Below are 12,827 nucleotides of genomic sequence, written 5' to 3' on the forward strand. Positions count from 1 at the left end.
TCCTGGGGGTACGCTGCTCAGGCTGGGAGCAGTCATACCGCGCTACCTCACCCCTGCTCTGCGACTGTTGCACTTTATCTGGTAGTAACTGATTTTACCTATTTATTTAAGAAAGATACGGGTCGGCTCCATCAGCTGAAGGCATCTTTTTACACGGTATTTAAAGAGTTCCATTAGCATGTTTTGTATTTCTATTTAACCTCCTTTAGCCAAAAAGCTAACCAAATCCACTGTGTTGTGGGGGTGGGGGCTGGTCTTAGAAAAGTAGAAGAGGGGGATGGTCTGTCAGGATTATTTGACTGGGAAGGGGGGGGTTTCTTACCTTGGCCGGCGTGGGGTAGAGAACAGAGGTGGGTAGGTAGATGTCCCAGCTGCAGGTTCTCTGCCCAGGTCCTGGAGAGCCACCGCTGCAGTTCAGGTGTGAATGAGACCTAAGGGGCCTGAAGGACAGGTTACAAAAACTGCCTTAAACCATCTGTCAGCGCGTGCTTTAGATCTGCTCTAAACCACCACCCCGATCCCTGAAGGAAAATGCAAATTTATAGCCTAAGTAATATAAACCCCAAACCCTCAAATCATTGTCTTTACTTGGACAAAAGCCTCAACTCTGCCACTTAATCCAAGGTTAAACTACGGAAAAGTAGGAGTATTTTGTGAACACAGTAAAGGTGTTTTAGCTTTGCATTTGAATACTAGGGACTACACAGAAGCTGTTTACATGATGGGTAGTGGGCTGAACGGCTCTGCACCGGGAACACTTCTGAACACCAAAATTAGTAGTAACAAAGCCTCTCCTGTAATTCAGTCAATTCATTACTGAAGGATATATTACTATATATGTATTTTGAGGATAAGGCCATTCTTCCTGCCTACAAAGCTGTGCTTCAGAGCCTTGTCGAGCGAGTTGTAAGACTCCAGTTGTGGAAGAGCATCTGAGTGCCATGAGGCTCTGGTGGTTTGGAAGCACAGAAAAAGTGACCCGTGTACTGGTGGCAGAAATACCCTGTAGCAGGAGTCATGCGCCCCAGAGAATAAGGTTACCAATGCACAAAATCCCCCGGTGTCGCCCCATAACTTACCTGTGCTTGCAAGATCTGGGACAGCTGAATCGTGGCTGAACTGCAATCTTGTAAGGCTAAGTGGCACAGCAGGGTTGCCGATTAGTATCGTCCCTCCAAAAAACAGAGCTGTCCTTGAAAAAAAACCATGAAGCAAAACCCAACCAAGCAACATCAGACGCCATCCGCCCCGGGTGGACTTGGGTGCCTGAGAAGCTGTTAACGTTAGGGGTCAGGAAGACCCCAGAAGAGAAGAACTTACAGGAGGAGACAGAAAATGAGACAATCGCTTCTTGGGGCGGCGGGGTGAATTCAAGTTTACTGACTGTAAGAAACCAAATGAACTTCTACTCCGTAGACTTCAGTTACAGTAGTTGTAGCGAGTTCTTGAGATTCCTACTACGCTTAGGCCACATTCAGCAGAAACAGTCATATTTGTTACTGTATTTCACCAAAACTCAACAACATTAACTCTGACCCAACATACCAGTAACTGAGGGGAAATGCAGCCTCTTGAAGAGAAGCAGCGTGCCTATTCACATTGCCAACGTGTGTTGGCCAAATGACATGTGAAAGTACATGGATGCTTTCATCACAAATTGTGTGTCTTCCTGTTAAGTTACATTACCCTGCAACGATTAAAAAACCCACTTCAACACAAAACACGTTGGAAAGAGGACATTTAAGAATCCACATGTAAAAAACGTACCTACGGAATCGGAGTCAAGATTGGAGTGTGGTGGTTATTACAATGCGTTCTGTATCCAGTAAGACATGAGTTTGTCACGAAAAGCAGGTTCCCAAAGCCTCTTTGCTGAATGCCGTTCTTGGCAGCGGTATCTACCAGCGTCTACAACTTCCCTCTCCCTCAGTTCGGGGTGCTTGCTATCAACAGGGCAAAGTCGGCCTCCGTGACTGCCTGATGTTTCCCATTGGGCAGTCCTAGTCCACAAAAGCATTCATGCTTACGCTTGTAAGCAAGCAAGCGGAATCCTGACAGAGCGGTAAGGGATGACAGACGTTCGTACAGTAAGCCAGTGAGCTGCTGCTGGAAAAGGTAGTCCTTGCCGTTTCCTTGCGCTAGCACCGGCGCCCATCGCCTCTGGCAGCGGGGGAGTTCAGTGCACTACACAGGCAGAAAACTCTACGAGAAAGGCGAGCTCTTCTTCAGCAGCATAGGTCCCTGAACCGGCACGCCGGCAGGTTTCATGAGCAGCAGACGACAAGGATAGGGGTGTAAGTAAACAGCAAGGGGACGGTTCCTTTTCCCCGAGTTAGCTGTGGATCACGTTAGTTACTGTCAGACTACACCTACGTGCCGTAAGTTCGGCTTTGGCACCTTTCTCTGTTTAAATGAAAAGGGTGGTGGGAGAGGACCTTTCCGTCTTCTTTACCAAACAGATGGTAACGCCACAAAATAATGGGTAACGTAATTACAAAAGTAACCGCAGGGACCGCTACAATGTTCTATTGTGTTATGAGAGGTAAGTTTCCATGGGTAACTCAGCAAAATTAGCGTTTAGCATTATTTTGTAATACCCCTTGTAAAGTTTCTAAATACCTTTTATAACAGCTACTTGCCTTGTCGTCATAACATTTCATTTTCGGCAATTAAATCAGCTTCTCTTAAAAAAATGACCTGAGACCATCTGCAAAAAAGTTTGCGTTTTTGTGAAATATATCAACTCTCATAGATCAATTTATTCAGTTACAAATTTCATTGAGAATAAAAGATTTATGCATTTCTCTTAATTAACAGAACAAGTTTAGCTAAATATAAACTCTGCACTAAAGTTTTGCAGTGGCACAATACCAACACAGAATACAGAAGCATCTTTAAACTATACAAAATTTTAAAATTGAAAAAAATCCTGTTTACATATTCTTTATACATTAACATATAAAAGACCTCATTTAATGAGGCATCTAAAAGAATCAAAAACTTCTCTACAGCTATCTCTGAAAATTCATATCTGGAAACAATTCATTACACAGAAGCTTTACAAGACTATTTAAACAAACCAATACACACTTTTTTTTACAAGATTAACATTCCAAAAGGTACTCGTAGGCAGGTTGTCACTTTTTGTTTTTGCAGTTTACCTCACTGGTTATCTTGAATTATAAAAATCTTCATATTTATATACGTTGGGTATTGTTGGATAACCAGTAATCTAATTTAAAAGTTGTGCAAAACAAACAAAAATTTGGAAAAACAATATGTTTAACCAGTCATTTATATAAAATACCAACTAAAGCACTTCTTTTGCCCCGTGTGAAGGGAAAAAGCCATAACCAATCTCTTTCTGGAAAGTTACCAGTTACATTTTTATATTCCTTCATTAGACTCCTTCTATAAGTTACGATAAATTATAAGTTCCAGCAAGACACTGACCGATCGATAGACCTGCCCAACATCCTCAAGTTTACAGCTTCTGTTTGCTGTCCGTATCCTGCTGCTGCTTCTCTAGCTCAGGAACACTCAGCCTGCGCTGGCACCAGGCTACCTGAAGGCTGAAATGGCAACTCTCGATACCTACACGGGAGCGTAGCTTTCCATAACAAAGACCTGCCACGTGGCCACTATTTTGAGCCATTTCCTCTTCATCACGTCTAACATACCAGGAGAGCCAACAGCAAGAGGTGTGCAGAATTCCTCTGAACTTTTAAAAACTTAAGTTCAAATTACAGGAAAGTACGTTTTCAAGTTTATTACAATAAATGCAATTACTAAGAGATTACCGGTTAGCAAAACTACTGTATGTGAATAACAAATGGAGAAATCTAATGCAACGCTGGCCAGTAATGCTGGTTTTCTTAAGAAGCAGAGAAAGTATCTTTAAAAGGGTCCTTTCTGAGAGGTTTTCTTTTCCCTTATCTTCTGGCAGTTAGGATATTTGGTGAAGCCTATATAAAGGAAGAGGATTTTCCAGAACTACTTGCGTACACTTGAAAGAAAATTTTCAGTCTCTGTTGGTGTTATTAGCTGCAAAAGCATGTAAATTTCCCATCTGGCTCAGACCACTCTGAATATGTGCAACATGGATCTCGACGTTATTCTGAAAACAACTACAGGAAGAAAAGAAGAAGAAAAAAAAAGGTGTTAAGCCCCATATTTAAGAGTTGTGTCTGAATATTTCTACAGTGAAAGTCAAAGTATGAACAAAGCCAATACAAAAACTGTACATACTAATGCAACTTCATAGAGACATATGTGAAAATAGCATTTGCACAAACAGCTGCATGAAATCAAGAGTTACTGACTTGGGTACTTTAAAGAAGACTTTAAGATGACCAGAGTTAATGAAATAAAAATATTATGAAGAGATGCTAAAATGCCCAAAATAAGTACGGTGAAATGGAAACATCATCGCCTTCTTCGCAGTGTACATCAACCTTTAGTTGAATCTATTCCAACGTGCAATTCGCAGTGTTGATTATAGAGAAGTTTCACTAATGTTTGAGGTTTATTTTCGTTTTTACTAATGAAAAAATGCCATAAAACTGCATTTCTCAATAATTATTTTTAAATCAAAAGGCCATCCTGCTATCCTTGCCAAAAATAAAAAAAGAATAAAAAAAAAAAGACATAAAACTGTTTCTCAATAATTATTTTTAAATCAAAAGGCCATCCTGCTATCCTTGCCAAAAATAAAAAAAAAAAAAAAAAAAAAAAAAAATTCGTGTGTGCAGCCTCCCATTATTATGTAGCAATGTGAGTATGGAGGGTAGAAAGAAATACTTAGCATTTAGATGTATTTTCTAAATTATGTAATTTAGCAGCATTATAATTATAAAAAAGAAAAAAAATCCTGGTCACAAACTGCTGGAGGCTGCAGCGTACTCCAGACAAGTATCAGCACATTCTTGCTATCACCACATTCTTGCTATTTTTGTAATGCTTCCTCAGGCACCTGCTTGTGACAACTGCTGAAAAATGGCCCATCTAGACTAGATGGGCCGTTCTTCTGTTTCTTGGTTTAAAATATTGCTAATGGAAGCTGGTCAGAAGCTATAATTGTCTCATATGCCAGCTTTTGATATTTACAGACAAGAGGTTGAGTAGCTATGCAAAAAGAATACTGAAATTGTACTGTTCTGTGGTTTAAAGAACTTATATTTACTAGTGGGATTCCAAAGTCTGAAAATGTTCTGAAATAACTTATTAGCTGTCACAAATGACTGAAGACCAAGAAAGTCTAGTTGTTGCTGCATCAATTTAGCACTCCCCCCCCCCCCCCCCCCCCCCTCCCCCCTTTTTTTTTTGTTAAATCAGGTGACTTCACACTCTAAGAAGCCCCCTTTTAAATGGGACCATTCCTATAAGTAAAAGTTCCCAGACAGAAAAAACCCTTAATTATAGTCAATTTTCACCTCTAAAACACAGTAAGAATTGCTTGCTGGCACAAAATGTGTAAGTAAGAATTAAATATTCAAAAAGTAATACCTGATATTTGAGGAGTCTATTGAATTCTTAATGTCATTTAATGAATCTGTTAGTGATTTAAATTCAAAGGAATTCAGATCACCTCCTTCTGCTAGACACTGTAGGAGAAGAAAAAAAAATGTTCTCACAGTTTGGCACAAAGAAACTGACAGAGCTTTAATACTACGTATTTTATGGGAGAAACTATTTTTTGCAAACATTTTACCTTAATTTGCAGTAATATTGCTGTAAGTCTAGAGATAAGATCAGTTAAATTTTCACTCTCAACACAAAGCTGTCCTGTTGTCGAGGAATTTGCTTGCCTGACGATCTCCTGAGCCTCCTCTTCACACCTACGCCTCAGATCTGTCGGTTGGTCAGCAGGCTGGAGGCCTTGGTCAGGAGCAAGCTGCATAGATACAGTGAAGAGAAATTAAGAAAAAAGATCTCCTTTGCATTTGGTGTACGTGTGAAATGACAAATGATTTCAAAGAGAGTTCACAGGTATATAGCACACGGTATCTTTTCTTCATTTATGTACACGTACATCTATTTCAAAACTGGCCACTGGCATCAGCAAAAGTGTCTGTGTTCTGGTAAAAGAACCAGAGAGACAGACAGACAAAGGCAGAGAGAGAGAGAGAAGAAATCCAATACAGCTACCACTAGTTTCATTTCCAAGTGACCCCCACCTATGCCCTATTCCCAGGAAATTCTAAATTTTTTTTTTTTTGTACTTAGGTTAAGAAAAACCAACAAGTTCATACAGGTTCCAGCAAAATCTTACCTCATAACAATACTGTTGAACTTTATGCAAAACTTTATTTAAGTCTTTGTTTAGTTGTTCTAGATCTAGAACAATAGTTGCGTATCTCCTCTGAAACTCAATGCCTATTGGCATAGAATAGGATTTCTGCAGAAAAGACAAAGCATATTAAAGTTAAAGCAATACTGTACATTTATATCTATTGAACTCATCAAAAGGAATTTTCACTTGAAAATAGTACTGAGATATTTGAAATCCCAATGTTTAAATAGAAAAATGTTAACATACAAAATATTAAAATGCAGTATCACTATTTAAAACTCCAAGTGACAACTGTGTAGTAATTACCATGCTTTTATTCTCTTCATAAAGTGCTACGATAATCTGTGGTGGTAAATGCTACAGAAGACGACTGTGGTCTGACCTGCTTATTTCTCCAGTAGCTGGGTATGGCTTCTCTACTGTATGAACAGAAAACTATCCTGTCGGTAGGAGAACAGTATAGGACAATATGGCCACGACCACCTCTGCTGCAGGATGGGAGGCACAGTTGTCTAGTAAGTTAGTGGTCACTTGAGGATGACTCAGTGCTACATACCTTCTGTTACAGCTAACAGTTCTGCCAAAAAAGAAAGTTACTAGAGCTTATATTTGGTAACGTAAGTATTTTGGGTAAGCACAATTTTCCACAAAAAATAAATCCCAGAATACAGTACTTTTTTCTTACACTGTTTTCAGAATGTGTCTCGACACTGTTTGGGTGATATTTACGAAATTGAAACAAAACATACAACATATTATAAAATTTCCTCTACAAATGGCCTCTTGCAAGATAAGCTGGATGTATTTCCACTGCTTCTCAGCCACAAGTCTGAGATACAGGTACCTCATACACTCAAACCTGTGGCAATAGATTTTACACCACGAGACAAAGCAAATTGCAAAATCAAGAGCCTTCATCAGGAGGATCCAGGTCAAAACTTCAAAATCAAGGTTTCAGTTATCAGTTCAGTTCAAAGTTCTCCATTAAACTTAATCACTGAAATTATGTCCAGGGATTTACAAGTCTGAATACCAAATTAATACGGCTTTAAACTAACACCACAACTTCAGAATTCACGTAAGAGCAAACTGGATAAAATTGACTTCCTGCAGCTCTGGAACATAAGGAAAAAATTGTAACTTTCAGACCTTCTTCAGTGACCAGCCCCTCTAGAGCAGACTAATTCAGGTTAGCTGCGAAAGCCGCAGACAATTGTGCATTCCCCATCAGAGAGGAACGGCTAAGGGCATTCTATGCTAGTGACGGCGAAAGAAATATTTCTCAGCACCAGCACTATTTCTGATCCGGGAGCAATCCAAGATCTGGAAACACTGACAAACAGCTGAACTGGCAGACATAAGACGGATGGCTTTCAGTAGATGGAAGGAGATAACTTCTCTGTCACTGAGCATCTACATGCTCTCTGGAATGACCAGCATCACCTTTACCTTGTCTTTATCGCAGGTCAAGCGAAAAAATGAACTAGCCATCCTTTTTATTTAGATTTGTTTATCCAAATAGCTATCAGAAAAGCTTTTACTGTTTTACGTACACGGTAACTTGTTTATAGCCTGCAACCAAGGCTAGTATAGTGATGTCAAGATGCTTAACTATTAATACGCTGTCCTTTCAGAAAAATGAAATAGACAATGTGAAGTTGTATGTATTAATAGCTCCTCTGAAGGCATCCCCTGCCTCACGTAAATTTATTATTATTGCCAGATAATAATGGACTACATTCAGTACCACTTCTGATTTTAGTCAGTTCCGTTTATTTCTATATTGGATCAGTCATTAAAAAAGTGTCTCTATAAAAGGATTGCTTTAAACCAAACAGTGGTGTTACTCTAACAATTATCCAATCACAATTGTATGAATTATTATCAAAGTCTGACAATTAAACTATACCTGAATGAACTCAAAGGATTCTATTTTATTCATGTTCAGATATGTTATTGATGTTCAAGTGGACTGGTGCCAGAAAAAGACTCTTGTTCAAAGAAAACACATTTTAAAGGAGAAACAACATATACTCAGCAGCACAAACGTAGATGAGATTGCCAAGGGACAAAGAGGATTAGAAGACAGGCTAAGAATATGGCCCAATAGAAAGGTATCATGTCCTCTATTTTTATCAGGACAGCCTTGAATAGCAACAGAGGTTACTTTATGTTTGCTGATATACAAAGACAACAGCACAAGGGAAGAATTTCAAAAGTATCTCAAAGTCCTTATCTAGGCTACAACTGAGCTACAATATAGCAAATTTAATGTTTATTTCTAGATTCCCTTCTTCCCTGTTGCTTCTTTGCTCTCTCAATTTTGTTATTTTCCTTGATATTCTTATTCCACAATACAGTTGATTTATTACTTAGTAGCTGAGTGACATGTTAATAGCTGGATTCTTGTCAGAGGAAGGCTACTGTAATTCCTATGGATTTCCTTATCTATGCAAAAGTACTAATATCTCAGTAAAAATAAAAAGTTTTTTTAGTTTGTTTTAAGAAGGGTTGGTAATCTTTCAGTATCAGAGTTACAGGTTGCAATGGTATGTTTTAATCTTGCTTCTTTTTGCATCTATTTTAATTATTAATATGCAAAATTAAAAGACAAAACATTTGATGCACAGGAAAAAATAATGTAGTAACTGAAATGATAACAAGGTTTTGAAGAGCAGCATCACAGCACAAAAGAAGAAAATTACAGAGACACAGGGATGGGGCAGTAGAAAGCAGAATAACAGAATATACATGTGCACATGATCACTGAAGGGACAAAGAGGGAAATCTTACCACAGTAAATCAAATCCTTCAACATTCAAATATTTTACATGAAAAAAAAATCAGCATTTTTTGTTTCAAGAACTAAAAAGGACTCTTCTTCCTCTCCACAAACCTTTAGCCTTCTATCTGTACATTGTAGAAACAACTGTCTGAATGGACGCTAGCAAAAGGTTGAGACTGATAGCTTTCCACTTTCAAGTTGATTGATAGCCATGGGTGGTAGAAGAGGCATTCTTATCATTTTGATTTACTGACTGATGATTAGATAAAGCCAGGCAAGAAAAACTATTCTGCTGCTGCTAATTATGCTGTAGCTGCTCTGGTATTGTAATTTTAATTGCCCGTCAAGGGCACTCAGAGATTTATATAGAAAATCTCTTAACTGAGTTATTGTTTTAGCCAGAAAGCTAAATAAATAAGTACCTACCATCCACAAAATAAAATTATGATGAATGTCTTACCATATAAACTTGTACCCAAGATTCTCAAAGTACATAGCATTTCCTTACTTTACGTGTCAACTGACATATGCTATTCCAATGTTAACATTAATCAGTTTCCAAAGCATAATGCTTTCAAAGGAGAACCATATTTGAAACAACTGACCTCTCTGACTTGTCTTTAAAAAATAATAAAAAAATTTCACATTATAGAAAGCAATAAAATACAGAATTTACCTAAACTCTCGTTTTAATTGTATCTATTTGCATTAGCTGTTAAAGCATATCCTGTTTTAAGTACTGAAAAGAGAACATTCTCACCAGCTTTTCTGCTTCTGTATTCATCTCTCTCAATTGTTTGATGTGTTCCTTCTTGATCATAAGGATTTTCGATAACCTGGTCTAAAACAAAGGAACTATTTTTAGAATGAACAGATCCTTAAGCAGTTTTGAAACGCCACAGAAATTCAAGATAATAAAATGTGTGTTTCTTTCATCATTTTAAAATACATTTCTCAGTTGTTCATCAAGTTAAGAGGCAGAAATAAAAAATAATTAAAATTAAATGATGGATTTTCCAGAGATTTTTTAAAGCATTTACAAGTGCCCTAGATTGGAGAATGCTAAAAATCCATCAGGTGAAATTCCCTATAGGATGACTAATATAATTTATGGCCAGCTAGAGGCTGAGGAATCAAGAATCTTCTTTTTTTGCAGCCTGAAGGAAAGCAAAGCGTGTTGCCATGATGTACTACAATTAGTATCACCCACCTTACCATACCTTTTTTCACACAGTTCTCAGCCTGTTCTCAGCTGTGCCCTCAACCGAGCACCAGCCCTTTGTGTACACTCCTGCAGTAAAACCTGGTACAGAGACTGGATCTATTTTATACAGAACAACTCTGGGCTTTCCACTTCCCTCTTTCATAACGGGAATACCCCGTTTCTGCTGCCCTTGGGACCTAGCAGGCTGAAGTGGAAATCACTGGGAGTGCTCTCAACACACGCATCACTCCTAAAACTGTTCATACTCTCTAGGGCCCCGAGAGAAATCCTAGCTCCGCTACAACCAGCGCCAGTTTTATTACTGATGTAAACAGAGCCAAGATTTCAGGTTTTGTAAATTGCAAAGGGGTTAACTGCATCCTAGTAGTGGAACATGGGACTGGGAGAAATAGGAACTCCTAGTTCAACATACATCTGCTTATATATAATCTCCTTTGTTGATTTTCAAGCTCAGTCTTAAAGCAGCCAGGTTTCTTGCCCTCACAAATCCTAACGGAAAATTGTTCCAGGACCTCTTTCAGCTAATTATGAATCTTCTTGGAATTTCCATGTTAAATGCATCCTTGTTCACTTCATAGCAATTTGTTCTGCCAAGGCTGTTTTTTGGCTACATATAGGCTCTCCCTCCTTGTATTTATCCCTGTTTATTCACAGACAGTAAAGCGTTTCTTCTCCATCGTTCTTTCACTAGACTAATCACAACCCAAGCCTTTCCAGTTTCCTCTCCCATAAAAGGCTCTTGATCTCCTAAACTTTTGTGGCCCTTTCTGTATCTTTTGTCCACTCACTGTCATCTTTCCTGAATGTGAGCAACAGGAAGCCTGTACCAGTGTTTCAAATGACAGACCTGTAAACCTGTAAAATGGCATCAATACTTCTTTCTACCACAAATACTTTCCCAGATGCATCTTGTGAACGGATGGCAAGCCATGGTCAGATGCACAGAGGCAATACTGCATAGGTTATCACTCTTCCAATTCTAGCTGCTCATTTCTGTCCTTGTGCTGTCCCCCAACGCCTGTGCTGAGTCAGCACTTGCATTTCTGCAGCTACGTGAAGATGCCAATCAGGGAACCGATAATGACAAACAATAAATTCAGGAAAGGCAAGAAAAAAAAGTTTTTAAAATTGTTACTTGTGAGCTGGATTCTCTCTCTGATCTAGCTTCTAACACACCACACAAATGCTCATGTTGGCAAAAAAACACCTGGGAGGAAGGAAAGCACTGTACACCATCTGCCACTGCCGCCAACAAGTTACTCGTCAAGCTCTGCTGTTGTCACCATCCAGCAACTGCCTAACACGTCTAAGTCCTCCTCCTTGATGAAGCTGGTGAGTCCCCAACTTAATGCAGAATATATTATTTGTCCCCAAACCTTGCAAGGTATTTGGTGCTTAACTTCTACTTTGATGTCCAGACATATTTGAGGATGCAGGGCCCTAGTTCTCCAGTTCATGAGCTTGGACTTATATGATATTCATCCTATTCCCAGATATACTCCAGTGATCAAGATAATTGGACTCTTTCTACAAGAAACTCTGACCTTTCACTGTATCTATGATAGCTACCAACTTTCTCTCATTGGTACATTTTATTGAATAGACTTCCATTTTCATTTGCCAGTATCATCAGTGACTGCTTTAAATCAGTTCAGCCCTATTTTCCTTGAGAAATTCTTGCCTAACAGCTCTATTTTCAGCATAACTCATCCTGTTTACCGTTATAGTTCTCATTAAACTGGAAATGAGGTTTTAGTACAAACTTTTTCCACATTAAAAGAGATGAAGGAACAACCCAACCAGTACGTTTAGATTTGTACTTTAGATTTCATTTTTAGTCAAAAGAGTATTTATAAGAACACAAGCATTTCAAAGTAAAGTGTGCCATAACTTACTGTGGAATATTTTCAAAATTTTCATAAGCACAAAATTGTCAAAAATCCAGTATCCATTTTTAGATTTTTTCCTCATGCATTTAGTTTGAAGAGATAACTCCTTTTTCCAGAGCAATCAGGAAGACACCAATTCACTTTTCCGAATGTGCTGCATTAACATACTCCCTCTACTGGACATGCAGCAACCCTGCAAACAATCTGTTCTGTCCTAGATTGTTTCCTTCCCAATCTAATTTTTTTTTCCCAAAACAACACAAGAAGGGGGGGGGAAGCTGTAGCTGAGCACTTGGAAAAACATCCTCCAAATTTTAATACTGACTAGAATGCAAGAATGTAATCTATCAATTTTGACCTGCATTATAGCCTATGAAATATTTAAGGATACATTACATATTGCATGTAAGCATGAAAGACTTGTTTCTTGTTGACTTTGTTCTTAATATCATAATGCTAATTTTTGAGCCATTCTTCTCCTAATACGCATATGTTTGTCCACCGTAAAAACCAGGAAGAATAGCAGTCTCTGATGCCAAAAGGTAAACATGTAGAAATTTATATTAAGATTTAGAAAAACTAAGACTCACCAGTATAGAACTATGATTAAAATAGTTGTTACAAGCCCCAATGTTT

At 38.5% G+C, this 12,827-nt stretch overlaps 1 protein-coding gene across 2 annotated transcripts in view; it reads right to left on the minus strand.

Annotated features, from left to right (window-relative positions):
* Nucleotides 1-2,721: 2,721 nt before the first annotated feature.
* Nucleotides 2,722-12,827, minus strand: part of LIN9 (lin-9 DREAM MuvB core complex component) — a 32,796-nt gene continuing 22,690 nt past the window's right edge. For both annotated transcript variants that reach the window (XM_009285554.2, XM_009285556.1), the window contains 5 exons: nt 9,838-9,918; nt 6,272-6,397; nt 5,711-5,893; nt 5,506-5,603; nt 2,722-4,127 (listed from right to left, as the gene is read on the minus strand). In XM_009285554.2, the coding sequence (XP_009283829.1) occupies nt 4,022-4,127; nt 5,506-5,603; nt 5,711-5,893; nt 6,272-6,397; nt 9,838-9,918 (594 nt within the window). In that variant the 3' untranslated portion in view covers nt 2,722-4,021. The remainder of the gene's footprint in view (nt 4,128-5,505; nt 5,604-5,710; nt 5,894-6,271; nt 6,398-9,837; nt 9,919-12,827) is intronic.

Source organism: Aptenodytes forsteri, unplaced genomic scaffold, assembly GCF_000699145.1.
Source record: "Aptenodytes forsteri isolate BGI_AS27 unplaced genomic scaffold, ASM69914v1 Scaffold280, whole genome shotgun sequence".
Lineage (NCBI taxonomy): Eukaryota > Metazoa > Chordata > Aves > Sphenisciformes > Spheniscidae > Aptenodytes > Aptenodytes forsteri.